The sequence below is a fragment of the Tetrao urogallus genome (assembly GCF_951394365.1).
Source record: "Tetrao urogallus genome assembly, chromosome: 2".
In the NCBI taxonomy this organism is placed as follows: domain Eukaryota; kingdom Metazoa; phylum Chordata; class Aves; order Galliformes; family Phasianidae; genus Tetrao; species Tetrao urogallus.
In genome coordinates, this window is record NC_136814.1 from 60159476 (window position 1) to 60173248 (window position 13773).

General features: G+C 37.3%; 1 protein-coding gene across 1 annotated transcript in view; it reads right to left on the reverse strand.

Moving 5' to 3' along the window:
- Positions 1–1860: 1860 nt before the first annotated feature.
- Positions 1861–13773, reverse strand: part of CLVS2 (clavesin 2) — a gene marked incomplete at both ends in the record, with an annotated part of 47565 nt that continues 35652 nt past the window's right edge. Inside the window, 3 exons of the mRNA XM_079532623.1 lie at positions 1861–1948; positions 6197–6417; positions 10127–10237. Coding sequence (XP_079388749.1) covers positions 1861–1948; positions 6197–6417; positions 10127–10237 — 420 coding nt within the window. The remainder of the gene's footprint in view (positions 1949–6196; positions 6418–10126; positions 10238–13773) is intronic.

Sequence of the window (13773 nt, forward strand, 5' to 3'; positions counted from 1 at the left end):
TCAGTATTCCTAATGAACTGCTTTATCTATGTACTGCCTGAGCTAATCAGGGGCGATCCTGGAAGAGACTGGCTTATCTCAGCACTGAGGAATGCCAAAGTTGCCACCATGGACAAATTCTGAGATGACACATTTGCAAGATTTCTCTCAACTCTCCACAGTCCACCATTTCTGAAATCTGGAATCATCCTAGGCAAGGAGAGGTAACCATAACCAGCAATTTTGAAATTTCAGTGAATACTGAAGTGATGGAGTAAACTCTTACCACAGAGCTTCAGAGGCAAGGTACCTATGAGCTACTGCCTCCCTAGTGGTCATCTGTTGAGCATATTTCTAATCACTGCGTTGCAATATCTCCAATTATTTGGATGTTTAGGTGAGCATCCCATGCTGTCTTATTCTGATTGCAAAGTTAAGCCTTAATAAGAAATGTCTGTCTAGTTCAAAGGATGTATTCCTGTCTCAGCATATAACAAATGGTACTCGTGTCAACACACAATGATTATACAGCCCCTGCATTTCAGCTGACTTAATACCTACTGAAACCTGTTGCCCTTTTGAGGTAAAACATATTTTTCTATTATGGCACATGTTAAATACATACACTTACACTACAAAAACAAACAAACAAACAAAAAAGTGCCCCAAACACATAGGCTGAGATATTTGACTACAACTTATTCATATAAATCCTTGCTTGGAGTGGGATGCTGTTGTTCTATGGAAAGTTGCACTATATTAATCATGAAGTCATCTCAATATACAATCTATAATATATCTAAGTACACTGAATTGGTATGATTTCCTGTATAAACCTTCAATTAAATATACTTGCCTAACAATGTCACCTTACATGTTTGTCAGAGATTGGTAAAAAATATATATATGTATGTATCCAAGTCTCCCAATGCACAGGATTCAGTGATTAACTTTTGAACTCTGCTGCCAGGCTTTAACTTCAAACATTGGTTCTTACACTGAATTTAGAGGATTATTTTCTCATTACGAGGGAGAACAGAGTTCTGGAAAACTTCTTGACGTGCACCCAAAATGCAAGAGAAATAACTCCAACATGACCCACATTACAGCACCCAGTTTAGGGTAACACGCTGGGTTACTTGCAAACTGTAAATAAAAAGTTAAGGAAGAAACCTCACAGACTCATACAGCCAAACATCAAACTGTCAAAGAGTTGGCTCCAGCTCATCTGTTATCTTCTTCACAATGCTACATGGTTTATGCTAAGTCACAATTCTAAGCCACAAAGTTAGTTGGAAATAAATTCCTACATTTAGGAAATACTTGACTGGCTACAGCATCCCCAAGTTCTTATAATCCCTCTTTATCTTTGCACATTACTGAGCATTGCAGAGAATATACTGTATATTGCAGTCAATATACTAGCTGCAGTATGGCTTCCTATAAGAAGGACAACATTTAATTGGCTTTGATACTTTTTCTTGTCCAGTACGTGTTTCTCTGTGTGTGCACACGTGTGTATGCAAGCACATTTTCTACTCTTTTGTACGATGCACTTCACTGACATATTTAGAAGTCACTCATAGCATTTGCTTACCATATCTTAGAAAGTCAAAGTAGAGGATTATGTTGTATTTACAAACAGGTTGGCACTTACAGAATAAATTACTGATTCCTATTTTTAATTATTTTCCTTCTTTCTTCTCTTCCTTTTCACCCCAGGGCATCCAGAATTCAGGCAGAATAGTAAAATCTTGTGCCTGCTTCCATTATGCTACATAAACATGAGTAAATAGGATTCCAGCTGGTACACTCTTTCCCAATGGTTTGCTTGTTGCTGAGTGCCTTCCACTGCAGTTCATGTTTGATGCTCAGGAACTGTTAGTCAAGGGAAAGCAAAGGCTGCATGTTTTCTTCTTCATTCTTATCCATGCGTTTTAGCACCCCAGGATCCACCACTGACTGAGACCTGCAGAAGGGCAACATGCTTATTTGACATTTCTAGATGAAAACAAATGAAGATAAATCTCAGCTTTCTTTTGCTTTTCCTTTCTGCCAGGGCTTAAAAACAATGATACTGTTACACTGAGCATCCAGTCAACACAAATGGTCAGAAAATACCCTTAAAGAGTGGATACATGCCTTTAAAGAGCTCTGAGTTGGTTTGTGGAAATAGGGGCAAAAAGTGCAATAAAATAGATCCTCCTTTATTCAGTGAAGGAGCAAGTAAAGCACGTCCTTAGCACATAACAAAGAGCAAACTAAGCTGTCTTTTGTACTGATGTAAGCATTGACCTCCTCTACCAGAAAGCAGTTGTCTGGTAAAGAAGGCATAATTCAGCCACCCAGCTGGCAAACGGCATGCAGCAATTAGTGGCATGTATTAGCTAGAGGTGTATTTGTTCCTTTTGCAAACAGCACTTAATGCAACAGAGCATGCTCCTAAGCCAACCCTGGGGAAGCCTGCCATAGCCAGCAGGATTTCTGGAGCAGTGGACACATCTGTCAAACTCGCTTGTCAGCTCAGTTAAACACAGCAGAAAAGGATGGCAAAAGGACGAATTCAGTGATGATTGTAAATCTTTTCCAGATTCTCTGATTCAGCACAGAAGCATGACACTGGTATGGATACCATGCAACGGCCATTTGTGAGGGAGAAAGAAGCCCCAGCCTCCAGCAAAATAAAACATTCTGTTGGAAACAAAGCCTGAAGTGGTAAGAATGAGTCTCACATCATGTCACAAGATTGTCAAAAAACAGACACTTCTAGGGTACAGTAAAAGAAATATTTGATAGATGTTTCCTTTAAAGTGTGATGAATCTACTGCTAGAGATATAAATTTCTCTTCCTTCCTGCAAAGAGGACTTATATGGCTAGAATGTGTGTGCATCTCAACAATATAGGTACAAATTTTTGATCAGAAGAAACATTACAAGTTTGCCCACCTTAAAGACTACAGCACAGAGAAAAATCTTGATCAATTTAAGATAAAAACATATTATCAGTATCCCACTCTAGAACGATCCCCTGAAGCCAATGAATGAGTCTGCTTGCAGGAGTTGATTTGTTTTTTTTTCAAAAACTATAAGGAAAACATTTAAAAAAACAAACAAGGAAAAACATCTGAATCAAACTTCATGTGAATTCTTGAAATTCAAGGATATTTTCAAACAGTAATTATGCTCTTACCAGTGCTACAATTGAGAAAATCAACTTTGAAAATCTGATGGCCTCTCTTGTGATAAACACAATTAAAAATAATACTGTACAATAACCGTCATCTAGAATGTTAGTCAGCTCAACAGGCAAAAAGTTAAACCAGTGAAATGAAAAGGCTTTTTTTAAATCAAAGCTGATTAAAAATTACTGGTGGGAAACTGTACTGGAAGATCCAGTTCACCAAGATAAAAAATGCTGTGGGAGCATACTAATTTCATAGAATTCCCAATTGAATTTAAGTACTAACAGCAGACTGAGCCTTCTTAGGCTGCCAATATCTGAGAAACTGAAGTTTCCATTTCTCATCTGTGGAATTAAAGGAGAGATGAAAAGTAGGCAAACCGGGACTCAAATTCCCAGAGAGGCAGTAACGACCATAAATTCTCAGGGCCTCCAAGCTTCCCAATTCCAAGACAGATGTGAAAATGAAACTGCACAAATCCTAACCTATGGTTTGCAAGCTCAGGAGAACAAATTCCTTGTAGAAGAAGAAGAAATAGCTTTCATTTTATTTAAATCAACAATTATTGTCTTCCAATTCAGCAGCAATTCCTGAACAAAGTCACATAAAAGGGAAAGTATTTATGTAAATCTGTAACATCTTTTATTTCTGTCTCCCAAACAACTTTACAGACATTGCTGAATATATTCTCACAAGTCACAACAGGACAGAGGTTCATTGCAGAGGCAAGGAACCAAAGCTATACAAAGATAATTTGCAAACTTGGTCAACTCAGACATCTGCCCTGCGGAGTTAGATGTGCAGATCCTTGTGACCCCATCTGAATGCCTCAGCCATGAGAGCCATGGGTGTACATGGCCACAAACTAAATACAATTACTGAGACAGCTGCAGCAGTGTCACATTGTGAAGGTGTTCTCATAAGAGATTTACACTATTTGGTGGGGTTAATTTCTCCTTATCTCCACCAATCTACCCACGATCAGCCTTTTTTTCAAGGAGAGGTCATCCAATTTATCCAAAGTTCAAGCAGATCTTAAGGAACTTCAGTGGTTCACGTAAAGGGAAAAATGAATAACAAAGAAATGAACTCTTAGCATAATCTTGGTTTATGAATGATAATGTTTCAAAGCAAGAAGTTAATTCTAGACTGCCAAACCAAATTAAACAAGGTAACTGTTGGCAATTTGTTACCCTTGTGAAATTTTGCCTATGAACTTAAGCACTTTCACTGACCTACCTCATGTTTTCAGATGTCCTGTTTCTGCAGTAACATACCACACTTAATGTGGTTTTAAGCAGAGAGAAGTATAATCTGTCCGATATCCAATTCAAGTTAAATTTAATTTTAAACTTTATAGTGTTTATCTCTTTCTACCTATCCTAACTTCTTTATTTCTATTTTTAAAATGTTTGTGCAGCTAATACTACAAAACTGTGGGATTTTGTCCAGAATTTTGCTACCACTCCCTCCTACTTGGTACTATCACAGTAAGCCTACTTAGTACCTTTTATATCCAACAGCTGGGAAGGAGGATTCAGCAGGTACTGCAGATATGCTAACTGAAAATGAATATAATGATGGTGAGGAAATTTCAGCTGGATTTAACATAGATCCAATTTTCAACATCCTTATTTTCTGCAATAGGTTTCCTACAGCGTCAGCTAGCCTATATTGAAAGAATATCTGACAGTAAACTGCAGATCAATTAGAAGTATATAATGAAGTATAAGTTGGCTTGAAAGACTTTTCAGCACCAGTTAAATGAGAAGAAAGTAGGTATGCTTTCTCCCCTTAAAGAAAAAAGAATCTGTCAATCTGCTGCTTTTCCAAAGTATTTCTTCAGAGTAGTCTGGGAAACTCTGCTTCAGAAAGTCTTGTCAAAGAATTGCTCATGGGTCCTTCCTGCATCCTTGTATGAGGCAACTTCCTCTCATGGCTTAATTGCATCACTAAGAATTCCGTATTTCAGCTCCTACATTCCACCCATTTTTCCAAGTAAGCTTCTCTACTGTTTCATAATTCTTGCTACAAATAATTCTACATATGTACAATTGTTACATAATTCTAAGTACAAATTGTATATAAATATGCCACTCATTTTCTTGCTCTCCCCTTGCTACTCTTTTCCTGTCCTATTTTCTCAAACAATTGTGGTAGTTGCATCTTTTTCATATGCATTCACAATCTTTTTTAACTTTACTTATCCTAGTTCATTCCCAGCCAGGCTCTGAACATTTCCCACTTTCAATGTATTTTAGATTTCTGATATAAAATCTTTTGTTATTTTGTTGTTTTTCTTTGTGTGTGTGTATGTGTTTGTTTTTATTTCTATGGCAATTTTCTCCGCCCCATTTCCTAAAAAATATATCTCTTTCAAGCTACACTGTCTTAACAAGTCTTTAAGATATACTCCAGACAACATCATTTTCCTGGCTGACAAGTCTCAAAATATTTTCTCCTGTTTGACTTGCTTCCAAATTCTCTCTTCTTTCTGCACCAAATGCCAAGTTCTGAAAATGAATTCTCAAGTTAGCATATTCCAACTTAATTTGAAAGAGTTTATGTAGATTCTCTGTCCCATATGTTCACTGCATGAATTGGTCAGCCTCTTCTGCCTAGCAACTAGTGATAGGACAAGAGGCGAAAATTAATGCTGTGGATTATAGCCAAGAGTCTTCTTAAGGAAAAAAAAGTCCTTATACCTAATAAGCTGAGGAAACTACCAACAGGTTCATAAACAAGGAACATAGAAGTTCCATACAAACACAATGAAGAATTTCTTTACTGTGAGAGTGAACTGGAACAGGCTGCCCAGAGAGGTTGTGGAGTCTCCTCTGGAGATAATAAAGACCTATCTGGATAAATACTTGTGTGACCTTCTACAAGGATCTTGTTTTAGCAGGGGAATGGACTCAATGCTCACTTATAGGCCCCTTCCAACCCCTACAATTCTGTGATTCTATGATTTTGTGAGAAGGCAAATGTTAACCTCATGGCAATATGAGGTTAACATATTAGTATCTTTAACCCACCTCTTCATGGACTTAGGAGAGAGGTCCTTTTCTATATCTTTTGCTGGAGCATTGTAGGAGTCCGCATTGCATTCACTGTCATCATCATACTCGTGGTCTAGCAGTGTTCTTGCCCATGTTCCCATGTCATATGGGGGCAACATTCCTCCAAACTCTGAAGGCAGGATCTCAGGATGTATCAGCTGATGTAGACTGTTGAGGTTATTACCATGAAGGAATATCTGTATTTATATAAAAAGATAAAAACAAAACAGTATCACAAAAATCATCAAAGCCCAAATTACATCATTATTATGACAGAATATTGTACCGTTCCAATTTTATGCCTATGTTGGGCTAACACAATAGCCAACAAGGCACACATTACTTCTACCTTCAGTACAGTCAGACAATGTTCATACACCTACAAAGCAATTAAAGCATTAATGTTTGCAGGACAAGCAACGTAAGGATTGTATGAACTAATGCTGACTAACAAGACAGACAGAAGTCAAGACAGACAGACTGCTTATCTTTTGTAATTTGTTTCTCCTAATCCTGAGAAATAAATTAAGTACATAAAATAAGCACATAATTCAGTAAATAAAATTAGCATTCATTATATACATTAAGGAATATATTGACTTCCAAGCATCCACCCTTGAGTTCTATGAAAAGAAAATTAAAAAGACAAACAAGAATATAATGAAGAAAATTTCTTCCTTCTGTTTGTACATGGCAAGCAACAAAGCAAGTAATAACAGTAAAATACTTTCAGTGACAACAAGGGAATTCTGATAGACTATTTGATATTGTCAATCAGAATTTTTATTGACTGATTTATTTTCAGATACGCTTTACATTTACATATATATAGTGTATGTATGTATACAATATGCACATATACCTACACTGACATTTATACTTCTGTTTATATTTAACCTCATTGTTTCTCCTCAGAAATCTGCAACAGGTGATCAATGAGTACTAAAAATGGAGGATCTCTGGATTTGGATAGCCTTCTCCCACTTTGGAGGATCTGTAGACCTTCCATTGAGAGGATATGCCTTCTCTTGAGTGTGGCTTCACAGATAGCTCAAAGAAGATTTCTAGAGTAGCAAAAAGGCCAGGATTCATTTCTTGTACCAGGAGCAAGTACTACAGCACAGTTTACATCCACAGAGTTAAATTCCCTTTATCTCCAGAACAGAACTCATCAACACTACTTACTAATCCTTGAATTGTTCCAAGGCAATGTCTAAGAGAGTACTAGCTGGCACTGGCCAGTGCCATGCCAGAGAGTGCCTGTACAATTAAACAGTAGGAATGGCAGTGCCCAGTCCTCTTTTAATTGACTTGTGCAGAAGCAGCCAAGTAAGCAAGGGAGGTTATTGCCTCATACCGCTGCCTCTTGCTCTCCATGGGGAAGACAGGGTGTGCATGCACATGGAGTGCCACCAGTTTTTATCCTACTTCACCTTGCAGTAACTTCTCTGGGGAGCTAACCCTTGATTTATCATATGTTAAATTCAAAAGGCAGACAGACAAAAAAAAAAAAAAAAAAAGCAAATATATGCTTGTCTCATATTTTAGCCCACTTGGTTGTGGGACATCTCTGTACCTCAACTGGAAAACTGATGCTGTAATGGGAATGAGAAAAGAAACAGTCACAAATTTTGTCATCTTCCAGTCAGCTGCATAGACAGAAAGTTTAATGTAAACATGCAAATACAGTATTTCCTTCTCAGAAAGGAGTTATCTTTGAGTGATAGAACAAATATTAATAGCAAAAGCAATTTATTTTATGGTCATTTTCAAACTGGATGTTTCACTATTTTAGCAGTTGCTTTATATATGCTGAGTACTACATTTATCTCAATGCAATTATCAGTTGCAAATCTACCAGACCTCTCAAAAACTGCAAAAATAATTCAGGAAATACATGAAAGATAAATAATGAGATCTTCATACACTTCTGAAGATAATTCTGTGGGATTTTTTTTTTTCCTCACAATAATTTGTTCTCTTTCCTATTGAAAAACAAACGTTATTAACTGCAATATTTAACTATCTGACTAATGGAAGAACTGACTAAGAATTAACAAAAACTGCTGTAAAAAGTTTGCATTTGGACAAGTGAAGAGCCACTGATGTCATCTATCTGGACTTCAGTAAGGCTTATGACACTTTGTATCCCACAACATCCTTCTCTCCATATTGTTAAGATATGGATTTGATGGGTAGACTGTTCAGCAAACAGAGAACTGGCTGCAAGATCAAATTCAGAGAGTGGTAGTCAGTGGCTCGGTGTCTGGATGGAGATCAGTGACGAGTGGTGTCCTACAGGTGTCAGTGCTGAGACTGATACTCTTTAATATCTTCATCAATTACGTCAACAGGGAGATCAATTGCACCCTCAGCAAGTTTCTGATGACACCAAACTGTGAGGTGCAGTCAACACTCCAGAGCTACAGGATGCCATTCAGAGGACCCTACGCAGGCTTGAGCAGTGAGCCCAGGCTCACAAATCCAAATCCAAATGCAAGGTCTTGCACTTGGGTCGAGGCAACCCCCACACCAATACAAGCTGGGGGATTAAAGGATTGAGCGCAGCCCTGATGAAAAAGACCTTGGGTGCTGGTGGATGGGAAGCTGAACATGAGCCAGCAATGTGCCCTCACAGCTCAGAAAGCCAACCATATCCTGGGCTGCATCAAAAAAAGCGTGGCCAGCAGGTCAAGGCAGGTGATCCTGCCCCTCTACTCTCTGTGCTGGTGAGACTCACCTGGAGTACCATGTCCAGATGTGGAGTCCTCAGTATATGAGAGACACAGACCTGTTGGAGCACGCATCCAGAGGAGGACCACAAAAACGATCCAAGGGATGGAACACCTCTCCTACGAGGCCAGGCTGAAAGAGCTGGAGCCACCAGCCACTGACTCAGATGTCTCAATAAATACTTAGATACCTGATCATTGCACTGCCTTGTCACTTATTTTTAATCTTGTAACAAACCCAGGAGGTGTACTGCGCTGCCTGGTTGTAGACAGATGGTCCTTGGCTTGGATAGGCCTCAAACATATCTGGCACTGTATTGTTCTACATTGAAGCTGTAATCAGTTGAGCGCAACTGAATCCTGCAGAATGAGTTTTCATTTGCATATTTATAACAAATATTACATAAAAGCCTTTGTAATCTATAGTTAAAAATCTGCGAATACAGAGGCCTCTAAAGCATAATGTCAGTAAAAAACAGGTAAACACCAAGGAACATTGTAGCCTTGTAGACTCTTTGCAGAGAAAAAAACAGAGCTCCTTAGAGACCTGATCCTGTAAGTGAACAAGCAAAAATTATCATCATGCTCTTTGTAATGATTTTGTATGGAATGCTATGTTTTGCTGGATGACAAATTTCCTGTTACAGAAATAATATCATTCTATGTGCTACCAAGCTGTAACTTAATTGCACTGATGCAAATGCTGCAAATTAATCAACGTCTGAGAGACTGCTTGTGCTTATGCAGACACATGCACACATATTTCCTTTCACTGGCTTTAACTCAAGTGACTATTTTCAAGCTACTGTGCATGTTGTATTTTAGTTTATACTAGTGTCAAAGAAATCACTAGGAAAAGACTTGGTATTCAATGTGTCTATCATAAGAGAAAGACACAAATCATTCCCAAATTTTATTTTGCCACAACTTTCTTATAGAAATTGCAATGCTGACAATACCATTATATAATCCAGAAGGAATCATATGCTTGTATGCAAAAATACATTTAAAAACACTGTTTACAAGGTCCTTGAAGGATGTCTGTAAAACAGCTAAAGAAGGTTTTTACAATGCAATTGCAATTAAAAACTTTCCACCAATAACAATCTATTTATATTACAATACATCTGCTGACTACAATTACCAGATAATAGAAAATGAAAAAAAAGAATACCCTTTTTCGTGTCTTCTCCTTTAAAAAGGGCCGTATAACTGTGTAGAGGGCATGAATATACCATGGTTGATTGACAAAATGTATTCCTCCAAAGCGAGCTGGAAAACTGTCCTGTACATGAGAAAAAAAAAATAGTAGATGCAATGTTAACTCCTAACAGAAGTAGCACACACATATATCAAATATGTTTTTTAAAATACTGAATGTTTTTATTTTTATAGCTTAAATGAAAAGAAATATTTTTCAAAAAAAGGTGTCCTTTCAGTGTGCGTCAATCTTCTATACCAAGGAGCAACACATCCAAGGAGCAGACTGGTTGAGAACTGTGATGAAACAGCAATGACATTCAAAAAACAAGAACGGACGGTCTTTCTAAGCTCCAGAAGTGCTCTGAACACACATCACTTGTCCATATCTTATCAATGCAATATTTTCTCCTTCCCATTTCTTTGAAATTTTATTCATTTTATTTACTTATCACTACCAGTGTCACTAAAGAGCACTGGAAATGTCCCTCTGATTTCCACTACTATTAAAAATCTCTCCAGTATTATTCATATTTCACAAAACTGAAAATACATTAGACCATAATTTTTCTCATGTTGGCAGAAGCCTTCTGGGAACTTAAATGTATGGATAGAATATCTGTATTGAAGAAATGACATTTTTTTCTTATAGAAAAACACAAAGGGTAGATAACTCCCTAGTAAAGTTTCTGATTTGCATTTTCAGTTTCTAAGTGAAGAGAATATGCCAAAGGATTTGGCAGTCTGAAGAGGACAGACACTCTGTCCTGAAATACTATTTCCAAACTCACCACGTGTCCTGATTTTCTCTTTGTCTGATTGATCATATACTCAAACAATGCAATAAGCTGCTGCTGCTTCCCATATTGCCTAGATTTACAGGCATCAGACTTGACGAAAGCCCCTTTTTTGTTTCCCCAGGTTATGTCAGAACCTTTATCGTGTTAGGTGTACAAGTTTACTAAATAAATGGCCTCCTTTTGAACCTTTATTCAACATGTGGTCCATATCCCAGGCAATCATGATAGTCACTTATATCAAAACCATATTTTCTTACAGCAGCAGCCATTCCTATCTCTTGCTTGACAATATAGGTACAGACAAGGACATGTTTGCCAGCTACATCTCCCACTCTTGTGTGGCTGCAATAATGCAGATTCAGGCCAGTGTCAGAGGGATCAGAACCTCAGAATGAGGCAATCAAATATTTTGTCAGGACCATCTGTTTAAATACACTTCTTTTTTTTTTCCCCTGGAGACAAGATAGCAGGCCATATACAAGTATCCACTAGTCTAGATATAACTCACAAAGCACCATTTGAAGCATATTGATTTAAGGTCATAGAGCACTGTAAAAAAAAAAAAAAAAAAAAAAAAAAAAAGACAAGAAAAAGTCATAAGCTATATCAACCAAGCAAGAGTTCTCAAATAAGGAAAGCAGGAAGGAAACCTTTAATGAAATGTCGCCAGTTAGTAACATACTTTGAAAAAGTGTATGTGCCAAGAAATTTCCATATTCTGCTAGAGTTATCAGAACTGCTGCAAAAAAGAAGACTGAAGAGGCCATTTGCTTCTCTGAACAGTACCATTCAGATACTGGTAGGCACTCCTAACCAAGGCAGTCTTATCCACTCAGAAGCAACACGACGTGATGCAAAACTGTAATCAGAATAAAGATTTAATTGTCTTGCACATATGCATATGTGTTATATAGAACTGACAAATGCCGACACACATGTGCAAACTTGTTTTTCAGAATCTCAATCTATGTGATTAATACAGTATCTCCTTTTCCCTTACTCTCTGTCACCCTTTTTCTGCGTGCCACTTACCTTGTAATTCCAACATCTGTGTGGATTCAAGGAAGAAATACTTTCATGAAGAAGACAATACCTTAAAAATATTCTGCAGGGAGGTTGACAGCTTAAACAGACACCACTAACATCTAGATGGCCACAGATGCCAATGTGATTAACGGTCTATTTTGAAGATTTTCTTCAGAAATATTTGATTAACAAAATCCTTGAAATAAAACAATCCTACTGGAAGATTGTGCTACTTGCTAAATGCCCATTTCCTGCCAACACTAAATGTCAGACAGGATGGTTGATAATATGACATGTAATTCACCCTGTTCAATATCATAAATCCCCAAGCACCATTTTGAGAGCACAACCTCTGATATATGAAAGGTAGTAAATTTTGTCCCTATCACAGGAACCCAATGAATCCAGTGGGAAGGATAAATCATTGGATGACATCTTAACCTTTTGTTGCAGGAGATACCATTCATCTATGGAAGGTTGCGTGTATTTGGTTTATCCAGCAAGGAAGTGCAATGCAGCAGGCTGCAAACACAAAAGAACACTCACTATATCTGCAGAAGATATATTTTGCCATCTAAATGTCTTTGAAGATATCTTCAGAATTAACACTGAAATGTTAACTATGTTAAGACTTGCAAAGATCAAACATTTTTTATAATCTAACACAGAATACAACAAAATAAACAAGACATCCCTAACAGTAATGCCTTCCTGCATAATTATTATAAAGTTTTAAAATTAGTACAAGTGCCCCCAAAATTACACACACAAAACTATGGAATGCTTATTCTTTACTGCTTAAAAAATGCCTCCCACAGAAACTGACAATTTTTGAATGAGAAGATCTCAATAGGCTACGCATGAATGCACACTGAGCAGAGCCAACAGCAATTGTATTCTATTGTGTACTCAAAATGGATTCCCTGACAATTTGGTTATTTATGAAGATATTACATTTCTAAGAGATAAATGGAGTATGTTTAGAAATTACTACTTTGACACTTCACGATTTTCCTGCATCTTGGAATCCATTTACATGGACAATTGTGAATGTCTGCAATGATCCTCCAATAGGATATGCCATTTGACATTACAAGAAGCTCATCTTGGTGTTTTTCAGCAATTCTAAAGGTGGTTTCCAAACCTGACTGAAGTTCTTGGATATTTAACATTTTATGTGACTACACCCATGTGCAATTTCAGTTCTAAGTGGGTACCCAAAAAATTTACGCCCATAATGAGAATGGGTGACTTGGTCAAAATATTCTGCATTATCAACAGTGCCAAGAGTAGAATTCAAAATCTTCTGAATACAGATTTAAAAAAAAGAAACAAAAGAAAAACAACAAAACAAACAAACAAAAAAACCTGCCTCATCAGCACATAAGACAAAAAAAAAAAAAAAAAAAAAAAACAACAGCTGCTGGAGAAAGAGGCATCATAAGGTTGTCTGGCTCTTCTCAAATCTATCTGACTAGTGCATTGGGATTTGCCCGACAGATGGCCATTCTACACAAACAGCAGGTAAGAATTTTCTCCAAATCACTGACTCTTGTGTGTTGTGTTTTGTTTTGGTTTTATATAATGAAGTCACAGGTAAGGTGGTAGTCATGACTGCTTCTCTACACATTCTGTATTTCTACAGAAAAGCCTGTAAGCCATGAATCATACAAATCTTTAGCAAAAGATATCCCATGCCAGAAATGGAGATCAGCCACAAAGTAAGCCATGCATTTTACTAGAAAAGTAATAAATCAGATGGGGAATTACCAAACCCCTGAAAAGGTCTAATTAT